Source organism: Anopheles gambiae, chromosome X (assembly GCF_943734735.2).
Source record: "Anopheles gambiae chromosome X, idAnoGambNW_F1_1, whole genome shotgun sequence".
Taxonomy (NCBI): domain Eukaryota; kingdom Metazoa; phylum Arthropoda; class Insecta; order Diptera; family Culicidae; genus Anopheles; species Anopheles gambiae.
In genome coordinates this window covers 12,434,316-12,460,494 of record NC_064600.1, presented here as the reverse complement: position 1 = coordinate 12,460,494, position 26,179 = coordinate 12,434,316, and the positions used below count along the sequence as shown (strand labels likewise).

Here is a 26,179-nt window from a genome sequence, read left to right as displayed (position 1 = left end):
CGATATTGGTAATTTCAAAACTCGAGAGGGAAAATGTTTTAAAAACTAAAACTAAACTGCTAACTACAACAAAGCAATACTTTGCTAGGCTTAATTATTTGTCCTAAAACCTAGCTTATTTAGATCATCATTCTGATCTGATCAGAATATCACGATAGATTGATGTTGAACTAAGAGAGCAGATTAAGTTGGGATTTAATTTATTAAGACATTATTCTACAGTGTCTATGCTACAAACTCTGTGTACTGATGTTGTAGTATACCAGAGGCGGAATATATGTTAGTTGTCCCTTCCATGTGTTTGCAGCATTATGCAGACGAAGAGGAGTTGCTGATATTATTCGCTCACTAGTGAATCTTTAAAAAAATATTGCCTCAGATATACCTGGATTCATCTTCAGTTTTTGTGTTTTGGTGATAGTTCGCATATTGATTCATTGTCTAGAAGACGTATGCTTATTTTAAATTCCAGATAAACAGTGAAGACACATAACGTTTACCTTAAAAAAACGGACAACAATTGTAGATTTGTCATGGGTTTGACATCTCTATCAGTCAAACTCGAGTCGTGATGGTCAAAAAAGTGAATCAACTTCGTTTAAGAGCGTGCGCGATCAAACAACGGCACTCCGTCGCGTCTAAAACGGACGCCGTGAGGCAGTTTGTGGGCGTCGTATAAGCCTGTTCCGGCATCTACAACCGCTTGGAGCTGCTAGACAACTATCAGAGCATCCCAGTCCCAAAGAAACCCCTATTCCGACCCAGAGCGACAAGAAGCGTCAAATGATGCTGGAAAATCGTGACCGAGAGAAAAGCCGCTCCATCGGTTCGCTTGGTCTGGAGGAAAAGATAGCTAAATAGTTCCTGGGAAACATTAACAAACGCAGCGGCAAACAGTGACGCCAAAACTCAATTTGCGATATGACACTCAAGTACGCGAACCGGGCCAAAATCCCCCAACTGCGTTCCATCGAGAGCTTCAGAACCAACATGATGCAAAAGCTCTACTTCAACAATATTGTTTTGCTAATACTGTGGAGAAATTGATAAAAATTGAAGGACCGTCATGGCGAAAAATTGACGAAAGGCAGCTCGTAAGGGCGAAGATTTATTTTTGCAAGTAAACTCGATTCATGGAAAGAAAAGATCTTGCTGTGTGTTTTTTCTACAGACAGATGAAAAAGATCTTTATTTAAATGCAACGTTAATAGTGTATAATATGTTTTGTTTATAGTTTTAAAAATGATCAGTCTACCTAGCATGCCCGATGTGCCCCATGTTCCCCTGCAAACCCATGCCCCATGGGTTGATCGTGGCAAACAATTGTATCAGCTAACCGCGTGGCAACGAAATAAAGAGTTTGCCAAGAGTCAGTATCGGTCTTACGAGATTGCTACCAGCACAAATGCAAAATTTTTCTAATTTTAAATGTATCTTGCACTAGAACTATTCATCATGATGACCCATAATCATCATCATAGCGAACACACAGCCAGCATTCGGACGGTATTGAAAAATTGCACCCAGAATTAATACGTGAACAGTCGCCAAAGTCGGTGGGAGGGAGAATGGGGGTTGGGTGAAAAAAACGTAACCATTACTCTTGCTGCTCTCTACTTGCACAATATCGATCTAAGCCCATATTTTCACGCTCAGTCCACTCGGCAGCTCGGGCTGCTAGGTAGCACGGATGCAGCGCCGCCATAAATCTCCAGCCCGGCATCCGCCTGTCTCGGCCGTCCATCCGAGCTAACCGTTCTCCCAGGCGGGGACGGTGTTTCCTTCCCGCGTTCGGTCCACCTCGTCCACGCACCTGTTTTCCTGCCTTAGGTTTGCCCACCACCCGCGCCACGTTGCAGATTCGGGGCGCAAGGAAGCATATCTGGATCCAGGGAGCTGTTCCGCGCTGGACATCGTAAAGTAGAGCTCCCCGTTCCAGTAGAAGAAGTTGTGTTATTAGTTACACTTTTAGCGTCCGCCGGACCGCTCGCTCGCTCCACAACCGGACGACCATACAATTATGGAGCGAGAGAGAGAGAGAGAGAGAGAGAGAGAGAGAGAGAGAGAGAGAGAGAGCGAGAGCGAGAGAGCAGGTGATTCCGAGTCCCTAATTCGTCACCTCAACCGATAGGAACTGGGCCGGTTGGGATGTTGCAGAGCGTTTTGAGGTGCTTTCCGAACCAACGGTAAAGCTTTAGCAAACAGGATGCTTTGCTGTGGCCGGACAGACGCGGCGCATTTCGCCAGGGTTCAGGGAGTAGTGTTGGTTCCCTTTCAGCGATCGTGTCTAAGCTGCGAAACGGAGGTCTGCCAAAGCTTCCTGCGGGAAAGCGGAGGAAGGAAAAAAAAAAACACACACACACACACACTTAAGCGGTGGAAAACGTCTCGAGGAAGCAAGAAGCGAGAAATAACACTTTCGTTCAACACCTGGCGTTTATGCAAAGTACGCTCTTCCGGTTGCCGGTCCGCGCGTGGTCTCCGGCTGCAGTTACTTTGGGAAACATTTTGTGTGTCCGTGTGTCCGTGTGTGTGTTTGTGTGTAGGGAGTGAAATTTGTGGAAAAGTGGCCCGAAGACTTCCCGGCTCAGACAAAAAAAAACATCTGATAGCGACTTCCGGGCACAGTCGGTTCGCTTTATCGCGCTCTAAACCTTCGGTAAGGCGGTTTTGGCTCGCTCGAGTCACGAGTTCAGCAAAGACGACCGTGTAAGAGGTGACGAACCCCACGTTGCCGGAGTTTCGGGTTCAGTGGTGTAGTGCGTACACTTTTCGCAGCACCTTGACGCAGACGCTTCGAAAATCGATGTAAAGAACCTGAAAAACCCCGATTGATCGTTCCTTGCGCTAATAAATCGAAACTTACTACAGCGTCATATTGCAAACCCAACCCACACGGGAGGGTCGATCGGTGTGTTATCGTGCTAGTTATCCAATTACTGCTAGGTGTGTTTTCCGTGCGCTTCTTGCATTTCCTTGCCCAGTTTTCTAAACGCTGCCCCACCTCTTTAGTTGCAATAAAAATTAAGCAAAGATATTCGCCCGGACAAGACGAATACGACGAGTGCGGTAGAAACAGCAAGCAGGCAAGCAGGCAAGCAAGCAAAAAAAAAACACAGGAAGCCAATTAGCTTCAGCACTGCACCAGAAACCCTTCCCGAGCCCTCGCAGACTCGAGGCTGGGAAATGGGTGTGAAAGATTTAATGATTTTCCCATTAGCGCGACGCAATTAATGATGGCAAGGGGGGGGGGGGTAGGGTTTTGCGGGGCGGAGGAGGAACCCGTTGGCTATAGCTATCTTACTGTTCCGATAGTGCACCGCGAGCCCGATCAGCCCGAAAACCCGTGCAGTGGTGGCGGGTTAATGCCGCCAACACTAACGAGCGCAAATGTAAGCCGTTTGCCGCACGAGAGGTCAAACTACCACGTTTTTTACTCTTGTTTTGCAAATAACTTTAACTAATTGTCCTTGCTCTGCTGGATAAAGCTTGGGTTTAATTTGGAGCGCACTTTTGGAGTGAAAATGATAAAAACTAAATTAAAAAATTAAATCAAATTTTGAAGGCATTTTTGTTTTGGTATAAGTGCATTGAACGTGTCTTAAATTTTTATTTTTGACGTTAGATTTTTATTAATCAGACTCATCCTACTATACGTATTACCAGACACTGTACCGTTTATGACATTGTCCTATTTAAGGCTTACTGAACATGTTTACTTGGATCATTTCCGTAGCAATGCGCAAAATACAACGTGAAGAGAGAAAGATGAACAGCAATATAGTGATGTAAGATCAGATCCAGATTCATTCAAATAATTCGGATCAGTAAATGTTTTGGGTCCCTCTCACGAATTTTTCACCGTTTCCTATACATTTTTGTATACTTTCCTCATAATTTTGGTATCGTCCTCCATACATCCATACAGTCCAATTAAAAAATGGATAGCGCTCAATGAATCGTGGGAACGACCTAAAAAACTATGGGAACCATCCAATTTTTTTTTTTCGAAACAACCAATAAACCCTGGTTGAGTCCTGAGATGTTCTCAATTCTCTTTGACTGCAGATTTTGACATAAAGTGACTGGCTGAGCAGACAACGAACGATTGAATGATTGTTCCGATCAAATGATCCGGATCATCTTTATGAATGAACCGGAACTGAACTGATCTTCAAAAAGACCCGCTCTTAACACCACTACAGCAATAGGAAATATGATACGTACGTCTCAAGCCCGCGTAACAGTCGAAGTGAACGTGAACGTGAAATCTCCTTGATGCAATTTTGATGTTATTATTTACATTTCAATCTAGCGAATTCAGTCGCTCTGTTGGTGAGACATTAAAACTTAAATCGAAGCAAACAATACCGAAAATTAAACAAAACCCGTTAGGACCAAGCCACCCTTACATAGGATCATTTGTGGTAAAAGCAGGCCTAGACCTACCGAATTAGGAGAAGAGTAGAAACTTATTAACTGTATTTTTCGAGAAAATTATCAAATAATCATATGCGTAGAGCTTTCAATCGAAAGTGACTTAGAAATGATCGTCCACAATCGCTGTTCTTGTTATGTAATTTCACGAACATAAATAGACCATTTGATGACAAGCCAAAATCTTTTTAATTATTGCACTGAAATTCAGTTCAAAGGATCACCTACACAACGGTCCAAGCTGTAAAGGAATACTGCTAAATTTAATATTTCTCTGATAGAACATCAATGGTATAGTGCTCAGCTTATTCTAATGTTACCAACACAGTTGTCAATGAGCCAAAATCCACGACCTCTTTAATGTCGAGTGTCGTACCAAAAATGCTTATATGATCATTTAAATTAGCATCCATTTAATCAATGCTGTCATTATTCAAAAATATATTAAATTATTTAAGCAGTATAACAGTCGATAAAAAACAACAATTTATTCTGTAATAAAATTAATTATAATGAATAATATCTTCAATATTTATATCAAATCCTGAAGTAACATATCTCATTATTCAGTTTATATTTGTAGTCGTTGACTTTTTTCACAGTGAAATATTTTTCCGAACAGAACAACACAATCGGAAAGTGAAATAGATAATTTCACAGCTTTCACTTGATCGAAACAATTTGACATGCATTTGGCGCTCCACTCAGAGTTTCCCGCTTTGTTCATGATGAAAAATAATGGGTAGCAGGGAAAGATAAGCATTCCATTCACTATTTTATCATGTTTTAAACTCTCAATAATTGTGAACTCAAATTTCATTTGTTTTTTTGTGTACGAAGAACCATATTCCGATTAGTATTTCGGCGCAATCTAGAGCGCAAGGTGCATTTGAGAGAGAAGGCTGGTTAGAATAAGGCTCGCAAAATACGGCGATGTGACGAGCATTACATTTTCAATACCAACAGTAAGCGACGTAAAAAAAGTGTAATAAACTGTTTTAAAAGCGATGTGCACCGCCTGAAGGTATGCAAACCATCCTTAGCCGATCAGTTCTTTAAACGCACGATGTAGTAAATCGTTAAGCAAATACGACTAAATGAAAAACCACACTTACACAATCGTTTAACCTCACTTTCACAATCGTTCCATGAACTGTAATACAAAAAAACACCTAGCAAACACGTAGCATCAGCAACATTTCCAGCCTGATTAGTGTAAATCGGCAGCCGCGAACGTAGCCTGCTTGCTGCGTATCGGTACGCTCCATCCAAAGGGACAGAAACGGTTGGCCGGGACGGTTCGCCCAGTATCCGGTGCGCATCAAACTCATCGATAAAAAAGGGGTGCAGTGCGCGCGAACGATGTCGCTTCCGGTCAGCATAAATTCTAGCCCGCGGTGCCCGCAAGGAGTGGCCTTATGCTTTGCCTTCACATTTTTGTTTTTTTTTTGTTTTAGTTTTGTTTCAACTTCTTTTGCCACCGAAAGTAGTGGTTGGTAGCCGGCCCTCGGACGAAAATGTTTGCGCTGGGTGCGAAGCAGTTTGCGGGCGGAGTGAGCTTGAGTGGATGAAATAAAATTTAACCTCCACCCCGCGACCGTCCGTCCCCGGGCATGGGTAGCCAACAGTTCGCGCGCGGTATTTCGCGGTTACGATCATGTTGCGTCTAACCTTGCGCATATTTTCTTCCCGTTTGCTCGAGGGCTGGTCGCTTGGGCAAACAAAGGAGTGTCTCGTTTGGCGGGGAAAGTGTTTGTGTACTATTTTCGTTATTTCAAATGAATTATTGTGTGGCAATACGAGTGTTTGTGTGTGTGTGTGTGTGTATTTTTCGTTCGTTACAGCAACGAGTTGGAGTGTGTATAACCTCCAAACAACATGCAACTCTTTGCTCCTCTCCCCACGGGCAGGTGATTTCTTTGATGGGAAATCATCATAAATAATCGTGAAGTAGAGGACAAAAGAAACGATCGCATCGTCGGAGAAGTCAGGAAATTAAAACAACATTTGCTAGAAACAACAAAAAAAAAGAAATTTTAATGAGCTAAATGAGCAAAGATGCTCCACGTGTCCTTCCGCTCGAGTAAAACGATACGCTAGCTGGAACAAGTTTGCTGGCAATACACCAGAGGATAGGGACTTGTACTGCTGCCATGGTTCGAACAATTCTCCAGCCGTGTTCACCACTACACGACATCCCTTAAGGTCCGGTCGGTCTCCGGTTCCGGTTGGTTCCTTAGCTCTGTCTAACCTACCCCTTAATTTCGCCACCGACTGACCAACTAATATTGCAGTCGGCAGGAGCCCAGCCGGGAAAGCTGTAACTCTCCCACAGCATATCCTCGCACTCCCAGCGCAACCGGCCCAGACAGGCAACAACAACTCGTCGGGGCGACTAACGACTCCCAGCGGGGTGTGAAATGCTGCTTTCGCATCACATTTTCTTCTCACCAACCTATACACACACACACACACCGGGCCACACCGCTGTAGCAAAAACTGCAATGGCGGGCCAGAAACGCAGCACCCGGAAGGAGAAGTTCCCTGCAGCAACCTGTATCAAATGACTGTAATTAGACGGCCAAGCGGGATTTTCCGAGGTACAGGCCCGAAACAACGCTTGCCACTTGACCTGACTGCTTGGAATGTGTGTGGGGGGGGGAGGGGGGCGAGAAGAGGGTGCAGGCGCAAGAGCAAAGGACGAAACATTGCACAGTGATGTATTCAAGGAGTGGGAGTGGGAGCAAGCGAGAAAATTGCACCATAAAAGAGAGGTTTCGGGCGGCAAGTTGGCGATGTTTGTTTGGGCGGTTGTTTGCAGAAGGAAAGGGCAAGGCTCCCTTGCTCCCCACACCTGTCCCGGATAAGGTTAAAGGTGTACTTAGTGTTAACAGCGATTATAAAGGCACAGTACTGTGGGTGTGTGTGTGTGTGTGTGTGTGTGTGGGTTAATGTCAGTGAGATCTAATTGTTTTATTGTAATTTAATTAAGTGTAAGAGGCTCAATAATCATCAGCACGACAAACAACGGTCACTACTGCCACTGTTGCGCCACAGTATAAAGCGTGTCGGTTGCAATTGTAAGAGACAAATATTTATTGTTTATTTAATTTGTTTGGTCAGAAGGGATGCACAGTGAACACTTAAGAGCAAACATTTGGACAAGCGTTATTTTCATTTGATGCTTGATTTCTTGTGCATAACGCTTGATTCAACATTTATTTTGTATTTCTGCTTCTAACAGTACATTTCAATCGTGCAACTTTTTAGAGCGGTACAGTTTCTTCATATTGCAAACACCTGCAGTATGAAAAGATAGTCAACTTGGTAGATTTCTCTACTAGTTGTCAGACCATCCATCGTCGTAAAATCTCATCATCTTTTTCCGCTACCTTTTCTCTATGCATGCATGCACAATAACGAGAAGAATTCTAAAAATTGTTCGAGTTATAGATGAAAAAGCCAAAACGTGCATTTTGCTAAACACTTGGTTTTTCTTTAGTGAAATGGTTACAAAATTAATGAAAAACTTTCTTTCTCAGTTTAAACATTTTCTGGTGAATAAAATAGAATAAAACATTTTTTTTGTTTGACCTTTTTTTTAAATAACTTCAGGCATTTTAGCTTCTAACTTATTCAAAATCGTTATCGTCCGGAATCAACCATTTAATTCCTGTATTAAAAACTGTATGTGGTTTTGATAAAATACTTTTATTTCATTTTGAAGCATTCTATTAGAGGATTTACTGACCTAAGTAGCGATTTCTGTAGGAAAAAATAACTCACTAAAATCCAACTGGAATCAAAAACGCAACCTCTGATACTTTATTAGTATATTGTGTTGGGAAAATATCCGGTCAAAACCCTCTTTAGGCATATTTTGCAGCCTAGAACATTATACTTCTGCATAACCGTATACAAATCAGTTATAATTAGATGTCAGCACAAATATGTGCTACTTTGGACAGGATGTTACGAACAATTTGAACATTTCTATGAGGCGACCCCAAGGTAACTAGATAGACTACAGATGGGCTTATCGCTCTGATGTTGAAGAATATGATTTTCTATGGCGGCCAGCAGAAAGGTAGTAACCGTTACTAAGGAGTAGTATGACACCATGCACTCTCCGACTATCAAATGAATATTTGTGTAGGTACACTGGACCATCTGGACACGAACCAGATTTGTAGTAATCCACAGACCTTAGACTGCATGAGAAAATAAAAAAAAATCACTGTTTCTAATGTACATAAATGCTGTCTACATTCTATAGACACACAATGATTTAGATTATAAAAATGGCACCAATTTTAACATAAAATTTACTATTCTACCATGGATAAACCAACCAAGCTATTCATAGCAAGTTATTGCCATTATTTTTGCGCACTATATTTTTTTAGTTGTCACAAAATTATGAAAGTTAAAAAATATTTAAAAAAAACATCAGAGGCCTTTGGCCAATGGAAATAATCTGCTACCAATATCCTTCTATAATACGTTTCTTAGATTTATTAAAATGTATTTCACATGAATGTTAACTGCTATTCCAATATGACATGAAAGGAACTGCTAACGATTTGCTCGTGTGGTCAAATGAGTTTGACATCGCTGCACTAGCGCTATTTTGAGCATGTTCATGTCGACTCCCTTCAGCAGCTTCTTTGCCCAGTGACCCTCACACTAGGAGGACACTTGACTTCCTGGCATCCTTGATGTTCATAAACGAAACATTTTTGTAGAAAATAAATTGCATTTTTCCAAAGCAAATTCTTCTTCTTCTTTAGTTCAACAACCGATGTCGGTCAAGGCCTGCCTGTACCCACTTGTGGGCTTGGCTTTCAGTGACTAATTGATTCCCCCCCATAGCAGGATAGTCAGTCCTACGTATGGCGGCGCGGTCTATTTGGGGATTGAACCCATGACGGGCATGTTTCAAAGCAAATAGATTTCCATATATTGGGTTGAAATTTGTGTTATTTAATGGTGCAAAGTAGGTAAAATAGCAAAAACTATTATGTTAATTTTCTCCAGGACCTTTTAATTTAAGAGTCTGTATCTTTATTTCTATTAGAGACGAAAGAACTCCGCCGGATCCAAAGCCTCTCAAAACTGTACAAACAACAACATTTTCATGGGATATTGAAATTTCGTGATGTTTCGTAGTTTGATATATTGTTTCACTCGGCTTAAAGAAATGTGATAATTTCTTTTTAATATCTTTCATAATATACTTTCATCCCAGCAGCAGCTCACTGTGGAATGGTCAGGTCGTTTTGCTTTACTTAGTACTAGCGATTACAGGGGAATTAATTGTTGTGTGAAGTCTTCTTCTTCTTTTTGGCTCAACAACCGTTGTCGGTCAAGGCCTGCCTGTACCACACTTGTGGGCTTGGCTTTCAGTGACTTTTGGATTACCCCCCATAGCAGGATAGTCAGTCCTACGTATGGCGGCACGCTAATTGGGGCTGGAACCCATGACGGGCATGTTGTTAAGTCGTACGAGTTGACATACTGTACCACAAGACCGGCTGTTGTGTGAAGTATTAACATATATAAAAGTGAAATGATACTAATAATCAATCTAATGACCGTGCTTTGAGACAAACTACCATTTATACACACACACATCAAACGATCGAAAGGTAATTTACTGCCGCCCAACAGACGGCGCATACCGTCGTGCAACAAATTATTCTAAGAGCATCATCAACTTACATCCCGCCAAACATTCTAACCTCAACGAAGTGGCAGTCTGTTGATTGAAGTAAACGCAAAGAAATAAAAAAAAAATAAAACCTAACAACTGCCACAAGCAACCGATGTGTGCATGCGTTTTGGGGCTTTTTTTCTCTCTTCACTTTTTCTCCACACAGGTTTTGTCATACTTTGCCGTAAAATGAACGTCGGCTAGAAGATAGGGCCTGTGGTTGTGTGTGTGTGAGAGTGAGAAAGAACACTCGGTTGAGCAACATCAGTGACCGATTTGCATAATCGTGTGATGCAATTGCAAAGCCCCGTGCGGATGTGTGTGTGAGGGGTGGGAGGGATCAGAGAGGCACTGAGTTCGCTCCCAACAGTTGGGTGGATTGTACAACTGGAAACCCGAGGTGTCTTGCCAACCAAACGATTTTCCCAGCAGCACATTTCGGTTTGGCCATGCAGTAGGGGTTTGACGAAACGCACGGTTTGGGGAGGGCTAAAGGACACAGTGTGTTTTTTTTGTTTTGTTTGCGCCGTACGACACTTTTTCTTTCCCTTTTGGCCAATGCCTAGGGTTTTGGGGGGGAATGGGGGGGGGGGAGGGGGGGGGGGAAGATGTGGCAAAGAGTGCAGGTATGCCGTGTACCGTAGCAGGCGAAGAAGGATCATCATACACTAGCCCGTGCTTTTACTTTTCCAATTTCACTCGTACATTTGCACCGTGCCATTTCCATGTGTGTTTGTGTGTGAGGTGATGCTGTTGTAAAGAATGGGGCCGCCGCCGTGTTAAAACACCTGCAGGGCGCTCCTTTGTGCGCTCGGCGTGTATGCACAGGTGTTTATGAAATCTTTCACTAAGGCACTCAGAGAGTTTGAAAAAGAGGCCACGGACGCTATGCTTCCGTGCTGCTGGGCTACAAAAATTGGTGGGGGAAGGGGGGGGGGGGGAGAGAGGGGAGGGGGGGCAGGACGAAACAGGGCACGGGGCAAATGGGAGGGCAGGGGAACGCAGGGCGACGCAACCGGAAAGGACGAAACAAAGTCCCGTAAAAGGATTTCCTTTGGTGACATAAACTATGAGCGCTTTATTAGGTTTACTAGCCCCTGTGTGTGTATGTGTGTGCACCCCGTGTGTCAGTCCTCGGTCCTTCTCCGGGGCTGAAGGTGTTTTCGGATGTACCGAGGTAACGGATGATGAGTTGTTTATTTTTATGTGATGGCGTGCTGTAAAAACCAAAGCCATGCAAAGGGAAGGGTTTTTGGACAGGAGGGGGTGGAGACCGGAGGTGTGATTTCACGTACGTAAGGAAGGCGGTTGCTGACGGGCAGCTTTGGGTACGTTCGCTGTCGTGCAATTAACCAATTCCAGCATCCGACACCGTCCTAACGAGCGTGTAAGAAGCTGACCGCTTTACGTATCGGGCCATCAAACGTCGCCTATATCAAGCTTTTCCATGGGGGGGAGGGGACGTGTGTGGTCGCCGGCTAATGGAATGAGTGCAAAGGGATGGACTAATTTTTTTTGCACTCCCCTTTCCTTTTTGCGTCCCCACTGGCGCTCGTAAGTGCTCGATTGTGCATGTGTTTTTAAGCGCACACGAGCGCTGGGTAATGGCGGGGCCCTGGGTGGGGCCTCATAAAAGTGGCCACTCGCACGCTTTACCGTGTGTACCGGCCTGGGGCGTTTTCATGTCCGCTCGGCGTTTTTATGCGTCCATCAATCGTTCTCCCTTCCCGAAAGTGTCTGGCGGAGGACTCAAGTGATGTTTGCTTTTTGGGAGCGACTTTTGGCTTAGAAACATATTTGTTTTTTTTTTTCAGGTCGTATGTTGTTTTGCAAAGAAAGGCAATTTTCTTAGGGGAATGTATTTAAAGACGGACACCTTATGGAAAATGTAAAAAAAAACTAGGAATATATGAATACAACGACCATGAAAATGTGCAAAAATTATCTTAAACTCATGTTTTATCGCATAATGTGTTGAAACTTTTAAATTTCCATCGATGTTGATGTTTTGTTCATGAAATAAAAACATGTTTACAGTTTTAAAATGTTCGGGTAAGACGGACACTTGATATGGGAAAGATACGGACAACTGCACAAACCGTTGGAAATTAAAGAGGTTTGTAATATTTTAACAAATCCCATCGATTTCCACGACCTGGTACGTACATACACCAATTCTTGGCCAATTGCAACGAAGATTCATTCAGCCGTTAATTTAGGAATTGTAAGCGCCACTTCTAGCACCTCCCAGCATGCAGCATCTAAAGCATTGTTGAAATATCAGGCTCTAACAGCTGAAGATGCACTAGCTTACAGAACAACAGTCTACAACTTCCTTTTAGGAATTTACTCCGCGACATGTTCACGACCACATCGTGTTTGAGGGACTTGTTAACAGGTGAAGCCATTTTTTCCATTGAACATATTTTTAATAGAGTCTCTCATCAAGATATTGGGTTTCGTGAAGTGCCTCACCAGCGTCGAGCAAGTAGTACCATAACGCACTGCTATGTTGACCGGCGTTAAATTTCTCGCCTTTTTAAATGCTTTCTCTAGCTGCTGGATGGTTTATATAGTCTGAATACCCTTATTTAGGGTGTTTGATGAAATATATTCACCACCAATTGATACAAGAAGTAAAATAAATTAACAAATTCGATGTCTATCTTTCCCTACGATAGAGTGTCAGTCTTTCCCGCTTTGGTGCCAGGATTCATAAATCACCAAAAAGCAATGTTATTCATTCAACTAATAACGACAACTCATTCATGTAATAAAACTTACGAAAATATAAAACGATGCAAGTAACAAATCTTAAGATCCGCAGTAGTCTACTTAGATCCACCAGGGTGCGAAACGATTGAAAATTAGTTTTGTTCGTGAATTCAACCAATTTTGCATATTTTATGCCAATAATGTTCTCAAATGTGTTGTTGTATTTTAGTTTGAATGTTGCATTGTTGAATTATTCGAAAATTACCCTTTTCATGCATCTTTGAGAAGTGTCCTTCTTACCCGCAGTGTCCGTCTTTACCTTTACCTTCATACCGTTATGCTTAAAATTACGGACAGCTTCAAATTCCGGACATTTGACATGTTTTTATTATATATCTTGACATGCAGTTCCTGGTCATACCACTTTTTATTTTTTAATAATTGCCATGGAGTACTAGAATCAATAAAAAATGTAACTGACCCTTAGTAGGCCCTGATGTCATAGTAAATAAATATTTTTTGTCGGTCAGTTTACCGCCAGAGGCATTCTTAGCAGTTTTGCTTCAAACAACAGGGTTTTAACAAATTGTGTTCTGAATTTCATTAAAACACGTATTTAATTCTGTCCGAAATACGAAGCAAGATTTTTTAGCTTGTTTGAAATTCCGGACAGCCGAAATAAATTATGATTTATGCTTCAACAACGATGTTTGAAAATGTATGTGACAAATGCATTGATGGCCGTGCGGGAAAGGTCGTCAATTCGCATAGCAGTTCTTGGATTCCATTCATCCAAGAGCACGAGAGAAAAATAACATCCAAACCCCGTTTTATTTCAGACCGTTGTTCTGTCGATCTGGGAGGACTCTGACATCCAGAATCAAGTGTCCTGACCTTGAAACAAGTTGAAAATTAAAAAGGTGCAGTGTGTGCGTAAATTTAAAGGTTCTAAAAATAATTTCTAGGCTGTCCGCAATTCGAATCAATTCGTCCGTAATTTGAAACATGAGCTCAACATTGTCCGGAATATGAATCAAAATATCGTTGCAGATTCATGATATTTTACAATGTTTCGAGTGAAATTATTGAAAATCTTTTTTTTTTCTAAAAAGTATCAGGTTTGCTCTAGTAAAGTAAGTAATACTGAGGTTAGACTGATTGAAATTCTATTAGTAAGAAAATATTAAATGCAAAAAATGCCTTAAGTGTTCGTAATTTGAAGCAGTACGGTACTATTCCAGATGAATTGCATTTTGATGATTGAACATTTATAAAAAGAAATTAAACTCGCTTCTGATGCTTGCTACCAAAACATAGTGCTGGGCCTCCTGTTTTCTCTCTCTTTATGTCTCTCGCTCTGTCTCTCTCTTTCGTTGCCAAAAACATTACAAATTTATTGTAATGTTCTTTTATACAGAATAATGTGACGACATAAGACAAAAAAATAATAATAAAAATATTGTTGTAAACAAAATTTTCAGCGTACTAGACATTTAGATGCACGTTTAACTTAAACGATCCTAGGAATTTAATAACAAAGTTAATAACAATATTTCTAAAAGGACAGCCAAGAAACGTTCATTTTGGTTTTGAAGTCAAAAACTATTTCGTATTTTTTAGGGCATTTATAAAATGAGCTTTAAATAAATTGTTTATTATATTGTTCATGTTCCTCAGGACATTCTGAAATGGATACCGGAAAGTGCGTATGTTTATGTGATAATGTGTGTTAGCGTAAGCATGTAACAGTGTGCGTTACGATGCAGGAAAAGTGCGACCGTTTGTCGTACTTTTACGGTCCCCACCAGCCGTTCCTCGCCACCGCTTTTGATGGGCCGTCGACACGTTTAGAAGGAAGCATATTTTAACGCACACGCAGAAGCGGCTCATAAATGCTAAAAAAAAAGGATGCCACGACCAAACGGCAACTCGTAAATGTTGGGCGGGACCAGCCCCCATCTCCTTCTCGAGGAAGACTCCTTTTGCGTGTCGGTTGGCGGCATTTAACACTTACCCGGTATCTGGAGCAGCAGCAGCAAGGTGAGCGCTTTCACGTTAATCAGCAGTCCCATAATGCTGGACTTGTTTGGCCGGGATGCGATGCGATGCCGCCAGAAGCTTCCCAGTGCTAGGGCGACCACGTAAAGTGGGGCCGACACACGAATACGTGCGAATGTTCTCGTGCCCAGCAAGGAGCAGCACTACACTACAACACTGGCACACTGGCACACACCGTGCGTCCGAGTGGCATTCGCTTCTATTGCAACTGCACCAAAACGGACCGGTTCGGGTCGGCACACGCGTGAGCGCCCAGGAGCAGCTTTTCCAGCCGGGGGCCTCGGTATTGTGTTGATCGTTGAGCTGCGGGGTGCTGGTGCTGTTTGATCGGTGCGTGTCGCGGGCAATCACACTTTACACTGGGCCGTGCTTAGGCAGTAAGCACTTTGCGGCAATGGGGAACCATGCATCGCTGCGTGAAGAAATGGTAGAGAGAGGGAAGGGAACATTAATTTGGAGTGAGTTAAAATACGATAAACAATTCTGACTTTTTTCATCAACACATCAGATTAAACATTAATGTAAGAGTTGTGGCGAATATGTTTATTGATCAGTAATTCCCTGATTTACCTGATCCACCATAAAATACCTGGTTGTAGCTGCAAACCAATGCTGAAAAATCGAACTATATTTGGGCAATCTTATAATTCATGAACAGGTAAAATAATTGTTGAACGTTTGACCCATCCATTTGCGTCGTTAGTGAAAAAAGGGCCGAAAAAAAATGCCAAATATTTTTCCAATTACACTACAACATCGTTGAAAATAATTTAGCTAAAAATCACATAAATTGCTTCGGAGTAGAATTTTACCAAAATAAAGGATTTTCATAAAACTGTAATGTAACACAGTTCAAAACAAGAAACTTAAACACAAATTGATTGTAAACTCACATCAGTTCAGAAAGATAATAATTTTAAGCTTCTGGAATGGTGTGAGTTTACAATTAAATTGTGTTTAAGTTACTACTTCATTTTTGTACACAATTTTCACTAGATCGTTTATAAATGTATAAAAAACATTGGGTGGATTGAATCTGTCTAAAAATTCACGTATTCCTCTAGCTCAGTGGTCGGCAAACTTTTGAGGCAAAGAACCAAATTTAATAAATGATCGAGTGCCGCGGGCCAGGAAAATGCTTTATTTTATTATTGCGCTTAAATTATTAAATTTTAAACTTTTAGAAACTTTTTCAGGCATAATTGTTGTTTTTCTGTAATTATATCACCCAAGCCTGGTTCTAAATTGATGATACCTACTTTACCAACTAATTGTAATGTTTAATCATTTGAAAATCGGCAATAGAGGGCCAAAAATGTGATCAGTCTAATAGCAAAAAAGGATCAATATCACTTATTGATAACCCCATCCTTCCACGCCGCAACAAATATTGACGTTATTCTGGGGATGGTACAAAAGTCTCAACGGCTGAAAAATTATCGAAGCAAACATGCATTCAGGTTGACTTTCACTTCGACAATCGTTGTACTCGTAAACAGCGACAGTGTGGTATTGTCGTTCTCGTTAAAACAACAGGGGGTTTAAAATGTACGTATTTGCTTTCAAATACAATCGAAAATATCTCTAAAATAGATCTAAAAAAAAACCAACTGATTTGTGTGAAAATAAGAAGAACGAATAAACAAAAAAACATATCGTATATATATATATATATAAATTTATTTGTATGTTTTTCGGGGGTGTACCACTTAAATTTTTGATTTCCATTAAGACCAACAAACAGTTTTACAAAATGATTTGCAATTGCCTTCTAAGCATTAATATGTTCTACTCAGTACATTGGTAGGGAAAACATATCGTGAAAACGTATAGAGCTATTTCCCTAAATTTAAAATTTTGCATTGCATGTATATTGCATATCAAGAAAGTTAAATGCTCTCCCATCGTAAATTCGAAAGTGTAAAATCCCGCAAATTTGACCTCGGACATGACCATTGTGTCAAATTATTCGAAAGGATTATGACCATAATAATGTCAACTGTGCGATCGTATGAAGTGTCACAAGAAAGAACCATTCTGCTATGGATGGTTGCTGCTTAGGCAATATCTTTAGCGTTTCACTTGAAGTCTTTAGCCTTCAGTTCTTCCATCTTCAGTTCGTCAGTTATCGGCCTTCTGCCTTCTGTCAGTTAATTGTTGTAAAATCAGTGGTCATTACACATGCAAAACTTTAAATAAATTTATTGTAACCAGGCTTTGGCGTATTTCATCAAGGTAAATATTCGTATGCGATTTTCTTCATTCCGAAAGACTTATTGTCGTGTTGGAACAATGTTAAAATTACATAACGATTGCATTAACAAAATTGACAAATGCATGGGTTTATCATGGACTTCACCCGCTCTAGCAAAACGTTAATTGCACTTTGAATAGTAGTATCCCATGAGACACCAGACAACCGCTATCAGTCACTTCACCTTGATATCTCTATCAGGCAAACTCTAACCTTTTTCTTCTTCTTTTGGCTCAACAACCATTGTCGGTCAAGGCCTGCCTGTACCACTACTTGTGGGCTTGAATTTCAGTGACTTACAGGGTTTTCCAAGTCACTTTCGAATGTAAACATTGTTATTCACCGCATGCAAAATGTTGTTCCACATCTATCTGACATTTCATTTCCATTAAAATAATTTTTAATTACTACAGCATGATTTTCAACACGTCTCAAACTGGATTGAGTTTGACAGTTCTTTGTTATGTGTTGAAAATCATGTGTTGAAACTGAAATTTCATGTGGAAACAAATAAACCATTTGCGGCACGGTCCATTTGGGGCTTGAACCCATGACGGGCACGTTGTTAAGTCGTACGAGTTGACGACTGTACTACGAGACCGGCTTCTAACTCTAACCACGATGGCCAAAAAAGTGAAGCAACCAGCTTAGAAGCGTGCGCGATCAACGAATGACACCCCGCAGCGGCTTAAATGGACTCCGTACTGAAGTCTGTCGTCGCATTAGAACCCTTCGACGTTTTGGTCGCCAACATCTTGGCACTATTAGGCAACAGTCAAAGCATCGAAAGAAAGCCCAGGTTCAGTTTTAAGGATCCAAAAGATGCAAAAAAAATGAAGACAGGAAGGACAAGTGGCTACATTACTGCGTTATCTGGGCCGGGAGATCGATAAAACCCGCCAAACAGTGAAATAGTACTTGGGAAACATGAAAACACATTTCAGGAAGCAGCAATCGCGTACACTAGCTTCGCAGCGGCAAACAATGACGCCAAAACTGAATGCGTTCATTTTAGGTTAATTTCGGCAGAATTTCAGCATGGCACCCTAGTCTGCAAACTGGTACAACATCCGTCACATGTGTTCCATCGAATTTTTCTGGACCAACATGATGGAAAAGCTTTACTTTAACAATTTTGTCAAGAAAACTTAGGATGCCTTCGTCCATCATGGTGAACATTCCGGATAACTGACGAAGGGCAGCTCACAAAGTTTGAGATTCATTTGTGCAAGTAAGTTTAATTAATTATCTTTCAAAGGATGTACATGAACAAATTATTTCTCCTAGTTTTATTTCTACAGCTAGCCGAAAAAAGGCAATTAATTTCATGTAAAACTTACGGGGATATTGGATCTTGAGTTTGAACATACCGAACAATCCGTCATTTCATATTAATTTAATTAAAGTTGAAAGAATACGATGGTATCAAAACTTTTTTCTAAAAGATATTTAGTAATTTGTTTACGAATAGTTTCTTCTAATTTTTCAAAATCAGTCAAAACCTTTCGCGGACCGGATTGAATGTTGAGGCGGGCCGCGTTTGGCTCGCGGGCCGGACTTTGCCGACCGCTGCTCTAGCTGAATATTTTACAGAAAACGGCGAATTATGGCTGCAATAGGCATGGGGCGGTTAAAGTAAAAAAAAATAAAAAAAAATCTCGATTTGGTTCCTAACCGCATTTACGACTAAATGTGACTACTTGACCAACGCGATAACTTGACAAGAGCGTCTACTAAGAGTCTACAAAGCCATATTCACCAGTTTGATCTCGGTTGGTTTGGTGTATTGGGCAGATGACATATGCTCTGTATATTCTCCCACTTGACTGGTCTTAAAACATGTGGTAGAGTTCCTCGGAACTGTTACCCAAAGTACTTAAAACATGCAAGAACGTATTTCTCATTTTCCTTTCGTATCGAATTTAATAATTCCATGGTGTCATCGTTCGACGCGATTTTGTTGCTGCATCATAGTAGCCCGTTTTCACCATGGTAGACGACGGCAGTATGTCCTTGACGTCCATCTTGTGATAAAGCCTCTGTGAAACTTGTTTCCATCTGTGATAAAGCCTTCTTCTATTTGGCGTAACGTCCTACGCGGACATGTCGGTTTATTTTTTGGATTTCTGGACAATAAACAGCTCCTTAGCGTTAGTTGTGAAGGTCAAAAATGGCTGCTTTGCTGAGAGTTTGACACACAATTGATGTCAGATAAAATAACGTTTCAGCTCTCCATATAACAATAATAATGTACCCATCAACGGATGAGTCAACGGCTGGGTACACAAACACTTTTTGAGCATCCGTTTAATGACTTATTTGTTGTCTATTTTAAGTGTCATGATTGCTAATGCATTATTGCAATGCTTTATTTTATGCAATACGTGTCAATTGATTGTCCCTTTCTTATATGGCAGGTTGCCGACCACTGCTTTAGAGGTTCTAACTGGCCGAGCAAGCGGCCGGATCTAAATAGGCTTCCAATTAGAGCAATGCGCATGTAATACCTTTTCGAGCAGTTAATTATGGCGATCGTTAATTGTTTAGAAGTCGTCTACTTTATTCGGAAAATAATCTGACGTTCAGAATTAGTATTAGTAATTGTTTAAGTTTAACAAGCATTATTTAATTACGCCTACAACTATGCAATCCCCACGAACTAATCAGCTTATTGAGTTTTTCCCCCCGTATTCATCTTTTCCTTCAGTGAAAAATGGCTTATTGCAGTAAGCTTCCTAGCAGCCAACCATCTACTTATTGTAATCTACCTTTTTAAATCTCAGCCTAGCGCCGTGTTCAAAACGGTTGGCGAGTGGCGTTTGAGCCTTTTATATTTTCAATTAACATGAACAAAGCTAAAACGAAAAAAAAAAATACACACACACACACCAGCAACACCATTACATTAAAGCTTTCAACACCGTTTGCCCCTGCCGATGCCTTCCTCAGTCGATGGCAGGCCGAACTAGTTAGGCTGAAGATACACCGATTGGGAAACTCAATATTTTCGAACAAATTGTACCCGCCCAGAACGCAGCGAGTGTACAGCCGGGTGTTCCGGGCGAGCCGACCTTATCTAATCGATCATTTTCTATACCGGCGCGCATCCTGCCCCAGATGGCAGGGTCGGTTGGTCGCAGGGTGGGCGAAAATAATTACTATCTGGCACGGAAAGCCGGACCCGAAGTCAGACCACGGCGCGTGTGTGTGTGTGTGTGTGTGTGTGCCGATAAATAACCGGTTCCGTTCGATGTTGCCCAGTGTTGGCCGGGGAAGAAATTGCATACGTCCTTTTTGGCCTACCGTGTCCTCCCCCTGCACGGTTCAGGATGGAGGAGCGAGGGGCCGCTCTTGGTATGCCGGGGCCTAGCAGTTAGGAGTGCTGGGCAGCGGTGAATGCCGAGATGGGCAGGATGGGTTAAGATTGCCCGGAAGAATTTCGTACGAAGAGCATGCGAAATGTACAAGGAAGTGAAACTTAAAACAGGTGATTTTGCATTGCAGATTGCATACCTTCGGGCTGCGAAGGATTTTTTGTTTGTAGTTGTTGTAGTGCTCGCATGCTAAGCTAGCGGGAAACTAAATTCATCTACACCCTTGAAATGCTAGAAATGTCCGTTCTTGGTAAAATTCCACTCAATTGTCTTGATTGCACTTTCCACTTCTGCTAGACTCGCGGGAAGATGCTTTCCCGAGAGAGAGAGAGAGCAAAGAAACAACGAATGCTAACGATTCACGATTCAGATCAATTAATACATATTTATTTTCGGATAATTGCGATGCAGAAAGTTTGGGATTTCTTAAGCTGGGCATGATCCAGTAACTAATTCAAACTAACAAACCCAGGTTGCATTCCCCTTTTTGCAGGCACCTTCTCGGTCGATAAATTGCAACCCATCTTGCTCTCTCTTAGAGTTTTTTTTTCTTTCTGCAAGCGAAAGGAAGGACGTGCATCATCTACTTTCCTTCCCAGACGAGATGTGTGAGCCAGTGCCACCAAACAGCGCCGTTGCATTAAATTGCAATACGATTGCCCCTTTTCCGTTGCGGTTTTCTTCATTGACTTCTTCTTCACATTCTTTCTCTCTCTCTCTCTCTTTCGCTCAGCTTCCACCGAGCTACGAAAGATTAGTTGGAAAAATTTAATAAACATAAATTATCCTGCAACCGCGCGTTGCCCAGCGGGCTAGCAGCACTCTAGCAAAACTGCATTTCGGTGCATCTTACCTCTCCGCTCAGGGGGGGGGGGGGGCACTAAACGCTAGCTCACCTTATCCGTGCACCTTTCTGCTCCGTGCTCCGTTCGTGCACGGAGGTGCGGGGAAGTGCTGTAAACTTTTTCATTTATTTCCTGCTGAAAACGTGGAAAATCGGCACACAAGAAGCACAGCGCACGAATCGGGACGGTTCTGGTTTCGTACCGGGCGCCCCTATAATTCGGACACAGATTTCACACGACGCGAGCAGACACACAAAGAGATACAGTGAGTGAGAGAGAGAGAGAGAGAGAGAGAGAGAGAGAGAGAGAGAGAGAGAGAGAGAGAGAGAGAGAGAGAGAGAGAGCAAGCACTCGCGCGTGATGCCATGCATCGTCACGAAGCGAAAGTGATACTTGAGCTGATAGTTTTGGTTGAAAAATAAGGGACAAATAGGTGAGCCACGGTCGCACGCGGTTCAACCAAACGACCGCAAGACAACTCGAGAAGTTGATCCTATTCAAGAGAAATATTATCGCATTGGCTTGCACATTGCCTGTCGCTTGTTTTAAGATGCGTTTTGCCTAATCTACTAACTTGCATTCATTAGGAGCAATCAAAGCTTAGGTTGGTTTGTTCGGGGAGCAAATACAATAGAGAAAATATATATTTTCGTAACACATTTTCCCTGCGAAAAATAACAAAAAAAACTATATATTTTATAAACACGTCAGTCTATTCGTTGCGCAAACTGTTTTTGGAGAGGCTTTATAAATCTTTCAGCTGCGCCGAAAATCCAGTTGAAATGAAAAATGGCACACCGTCGCTGGCTGGGAGCGGCCGCAGCCGCGAGCACTATTCAGGCAATCGAGTCCTTGTACCTTACCGCCCTTTTGAAGGCAAAATTTCGTCAACTTCAAGTGTGCAACTACGCTACGCCCGGGCGCAAAAATGAATGCTATCCACCGCGAGCAGCCACGCCATGCCATCCCGGGGCCAGCGAGCTTACCAGACTCCAGCCATCCATGGCCGGTATGATTGATGAGGACGCGTAAAGAGTGCATCTCGTTGAGCGGGCTTTTCCCTTTCCAGCTTCATTTTGTGCCTGGCAACAAGCGTAAAAACGCAACAGCAAAAAAAAAAAAGAAGCTGTGAGCGAGATTTTGTAAAATATTGCATCTCTATAGTGAAAATAGTGAAAATCTAACGTCAGCTAGCTTGTGTGCCCGTCAAGATGAACCCGCCCCGACCGGGAATGTTACTTCATTCTGACAATGTGCAGAGTACACATTTGCGCGCGTTTTTTTTTGTTGCTTCTTCTCTCCTCTTTCTGCTTTTCATCAAGCACGAAAGCGTTGTGAAGATGTGGTGGGACTATCCTTTTCCATCCTTTCTTGCGCCCGTACCCACAAAACTGCCAACGTCTGTCCGCGTCTGCCAAAGTTTGTGCTTCAATCAATCCAATTATAATTCCACATGAAGGAGAGGGAGCGAGAGAGAGAGAGAGAGCAAAGCAAACAATTCAAATGTAAATCCATTTAGTTTTGGGCCACAAAAACACACACACACACATCTACTCCAAAAAAATGAAAATTAACAAAAGAGCGGACTTCCTGTAACGATGTAAGCGCGCACAAAGTGCATCCATCAGCGATCAATGGGCATGGGAAGGATGCGTTCAAACGTTTTGGTGCCGTTGGCTTTGAGGTGGGCCTTTTTGGGGCGCGACAGGCCGGCCGCCGTGATGTGCTGGCGGCGTGTTACAGTGGTTAGGTTTGTTTTTCCGGGTTGAGGCAAGATTCATTTTGACCATCTCTTTCGCCGTAGAGCGGACAGACGGCGAACACGCGTGTGCATCTTTTCGTCACCGTCCGAAGTTCGTTTCTTGTTGTGCGGCCAATGTCGAGCGTTGATCAAGCGAGCGAAAAGCATACAGTACAGCACCATTATGCGGAGCTCCTTGTCCCTTGACAAGAGCTGTTTGTTGCTGCCATCACCCGGCCCGGGGAAGCTGATGAATAAAATGCAACCCCGAGCATGTCGAGCATATAATTGAGTCGACCTTTCGAGCACGGGAGTCTTGCAGCCGGAGCCGGAATCTTGAACTGCAACCGTATCGCTGTGCGAGTGCCAGTCTCCATCCCTTTCTCCTGGGGGAATTTCCGAGCGACCAGCAGCAGTCCCTGGCACAGTTCGGGAGCAGAATTTTCACTTAAATGTTGCCCCACGCGCCGGGGGACGGGGAAGAACTCGTTTCCGGTTCGTTACGCTCGCACTGCTCCAAATCAGATTAAGTGTCGATTAGAATATGAAATCCATACGCTCCGCTCGACAATGTCTTTGTGTGCCATTGCGTTCGAGCACCGAGTTGTCCGAAACAACGTCCGAACGACAACCGATCCAGCAACTGTGGCCCCAGTGTGTGGCCTGCTGACGTTTGACGTACGGCGCTGTACCGGCGGGGCCGGAAATAAAACTACTGCCCCGTTGGTACTCCTGCCCGTGACGGCTTGGGGCTGCATTGAGGAGGTTCATTGTACTCTGCAGCCGTCAGCCGTCTGCGAGAGGAGCGAAAACTCCCCGGCGGGTGCACGGCTGACGACTGTTGCCGACCGTCGGGAGGGCCTTTTGCATAAATCTTGCCCTCCACGTTGCCCAGGACCAGAAATCAATCTTTCGTGCCAAAAGGAAATGAAAAACCCCGGGAGTCCGTCCCCTCTCGCTGGGTTCGAGTGTTCATGAAAACTCAGCCCGGTGCAAGACCCAGGCCAGTCCGGGACAATTGTTTTGACATTTTGACACGATGGTAGGGTTTTTTTTTTGTGTGCGTGTGGCAAGAAGAATCAACGCCCTTGCTCGGGCAGCTCGGGTCCAGTGAAACTTAATGACAATTCCAGGTTAATCAAGCATCCGTCAATAAAGTGGTCGTACAATGGACAGATGTAAACCTGGCTCGGCAACCTAGCCAACCATCTTAATTATTTGCTTCAACTTCAAACTTTGCCCGACACTGGCCGAACCGGCACAGAAGAGCTTCTTCTTGGAGTTCCGCCGAGCTGTCACCGGCGGTTTTTTGACAGTGTCAAGCTAACTGACAGCCAGCACTACCGTCGAGCGGCGAACTTTCGAACGATCGCGTCCAGACGCGAATAGAGAGAGAGAAAGAGAGAAAGCAAGACAAAAAATGGAATGAAAGTTGCAAACATTCACCGGTTCACCGCACCGATCTGACAAGCATCGAACACTCCCACCCTTCGCCCCCAAAACCGCCAATTCTCCCTCTCCTCCCCAGCTGAGTGGTGCTTGCTCATCGTGCAACTCGTCGCAACCCGCCGAAACCTCAATGGCGTGCTCCAAGGCACAGTAAACTATCTGCCCGAGCCTCAGTGCACCGGATCCGTCTACCGGATATACCCGGGTTGCCGATCAATATCGTGGATAATTGATTTCCTGCTCGAGAGCTCGACGAACTGGCGATGAGCTGGTGTCAAATGGCAGTCTCGCAACGGCGCCGGGGAAGATGTAGATGTTGCCGTGTGTTATCATTTTGGGCAATAGGGCAAACCAAGGACACCGATAATGACGGCTTGGAGCAGCTTGGGAAGCGCCAGGGTTTTGTTTGATTTGGGAGTGTTGCCAGCACCTAGGTAGGCCTACTACCCCGGGGCCGGAAATATCTTTCCATTTTCCCCTATGACATTGTGTCAATGTGTGCCTCTATGTTTCTGAGCTCCCATGAAATGTGTTTGCTGCAAGTTAGGTACGGCTTTTTACACTAATTGTGGAATGAACAAGTAGTTAGCAAAATCGCCGTAAATCAGCGGTCTGCAAGCTTTTGAGATAAAGGACCAAATTTAGTACATAATCGAGAGCCGCGGGCCAGCAGAATGAAGTTTTTGTGTGCATTAATTATTACAGTATAAAATGTTAGAAGTTTTCTTCTGAATAAAAAAAAATCATTGATGATTATTTCAATCTCCCATCCAAGGTTTGAAATTGGAGATTCCTATTATTAAAATCAATTGCAAATATTCACCAGTAAAAGATCGGGAACAGAGTGCGGTAAGGTTTGATCAATTCAAACAACAAAGCAAGAGCAATGTCGCTTCTTGATCGCCTTTCACACGATAGCGCCTCCTTCCATGCCGCTAAATTATTGACAACTATTCTTGTTGTATTGTTGGATAGTATGGGGATTGGCTCAAAGGCTTGCACGGCTGAAACATAATCAAGTAATGCCATTTCAGACAGATTAATAATTGATGCCTGTTGAACAAAAATCTTTGACAATCGTTGTATTCGTACAAACAAAAATAATTTCAGATTCTATCATCACATGTTCATGCCATTGTCGTGTAGAAACAGTGTATTACTCACGGGAAAGTTAAGCTTCAGTTCGACAATCGTTGAATGCAATTACTCGCTATTAGTGTGGTATAAATCAACTATATTAGTAGTAAAACCGTAAAGTAAAACACATTCCGTTGCTCTGATCTTGGGTCAGGGTCGTGTGAGTCGTCCTATGTTCAGTTTGAGACAGTGTTGTTAATTGTCGACAGTTTTTATTACATTCGCAGTAAGCGGCTGTCAAAATCATTTTTCGATCATAATATTCATGGTTACCATGACACAACTTTCGAAGAGGGACAATCGCTTGTGTAATAACAACCAGCGCTTTTGCGATGACATGATTGCAAAAAATAAGTAGAATGATGATTTGAAATTTTTCATGTTACGCCAGAACAAACATTATCGTGCATTTACCGATACTTAGCTATTAGACCACTTGATATTTTCACTCAGTCA

The 26,179-nt window shown here is 42.7% G+C and overlaps 1 protein-coding gene across 1 annotated transcript in view; it reads right to left on the bottom strand.

Moving 5' to 3' along the window:
* LOC1272280 (carbonic anhydrase-related protein 10) overlaps nucleotides 1-26,179 on the bottom strand; it is a 71,144-nt gene that overhangs the window by 26,559 nt on the left and 18,406 nt on the right. Inside the window, exon 2 of the mRNA XM_061663298.1 lies at nucleotides 14,880-15,335. Within this exon, the coding sequence (XP_061519282.1) occupies nucleotides 14,880-14,937 (58 nt within the window). The 5' untranslated portion in view covers nucleotides 14,938-15,335. The remainder of the gene's footprint in view (nucleotides 1-14,879; nucleotides 15,336-26,179) is intronic.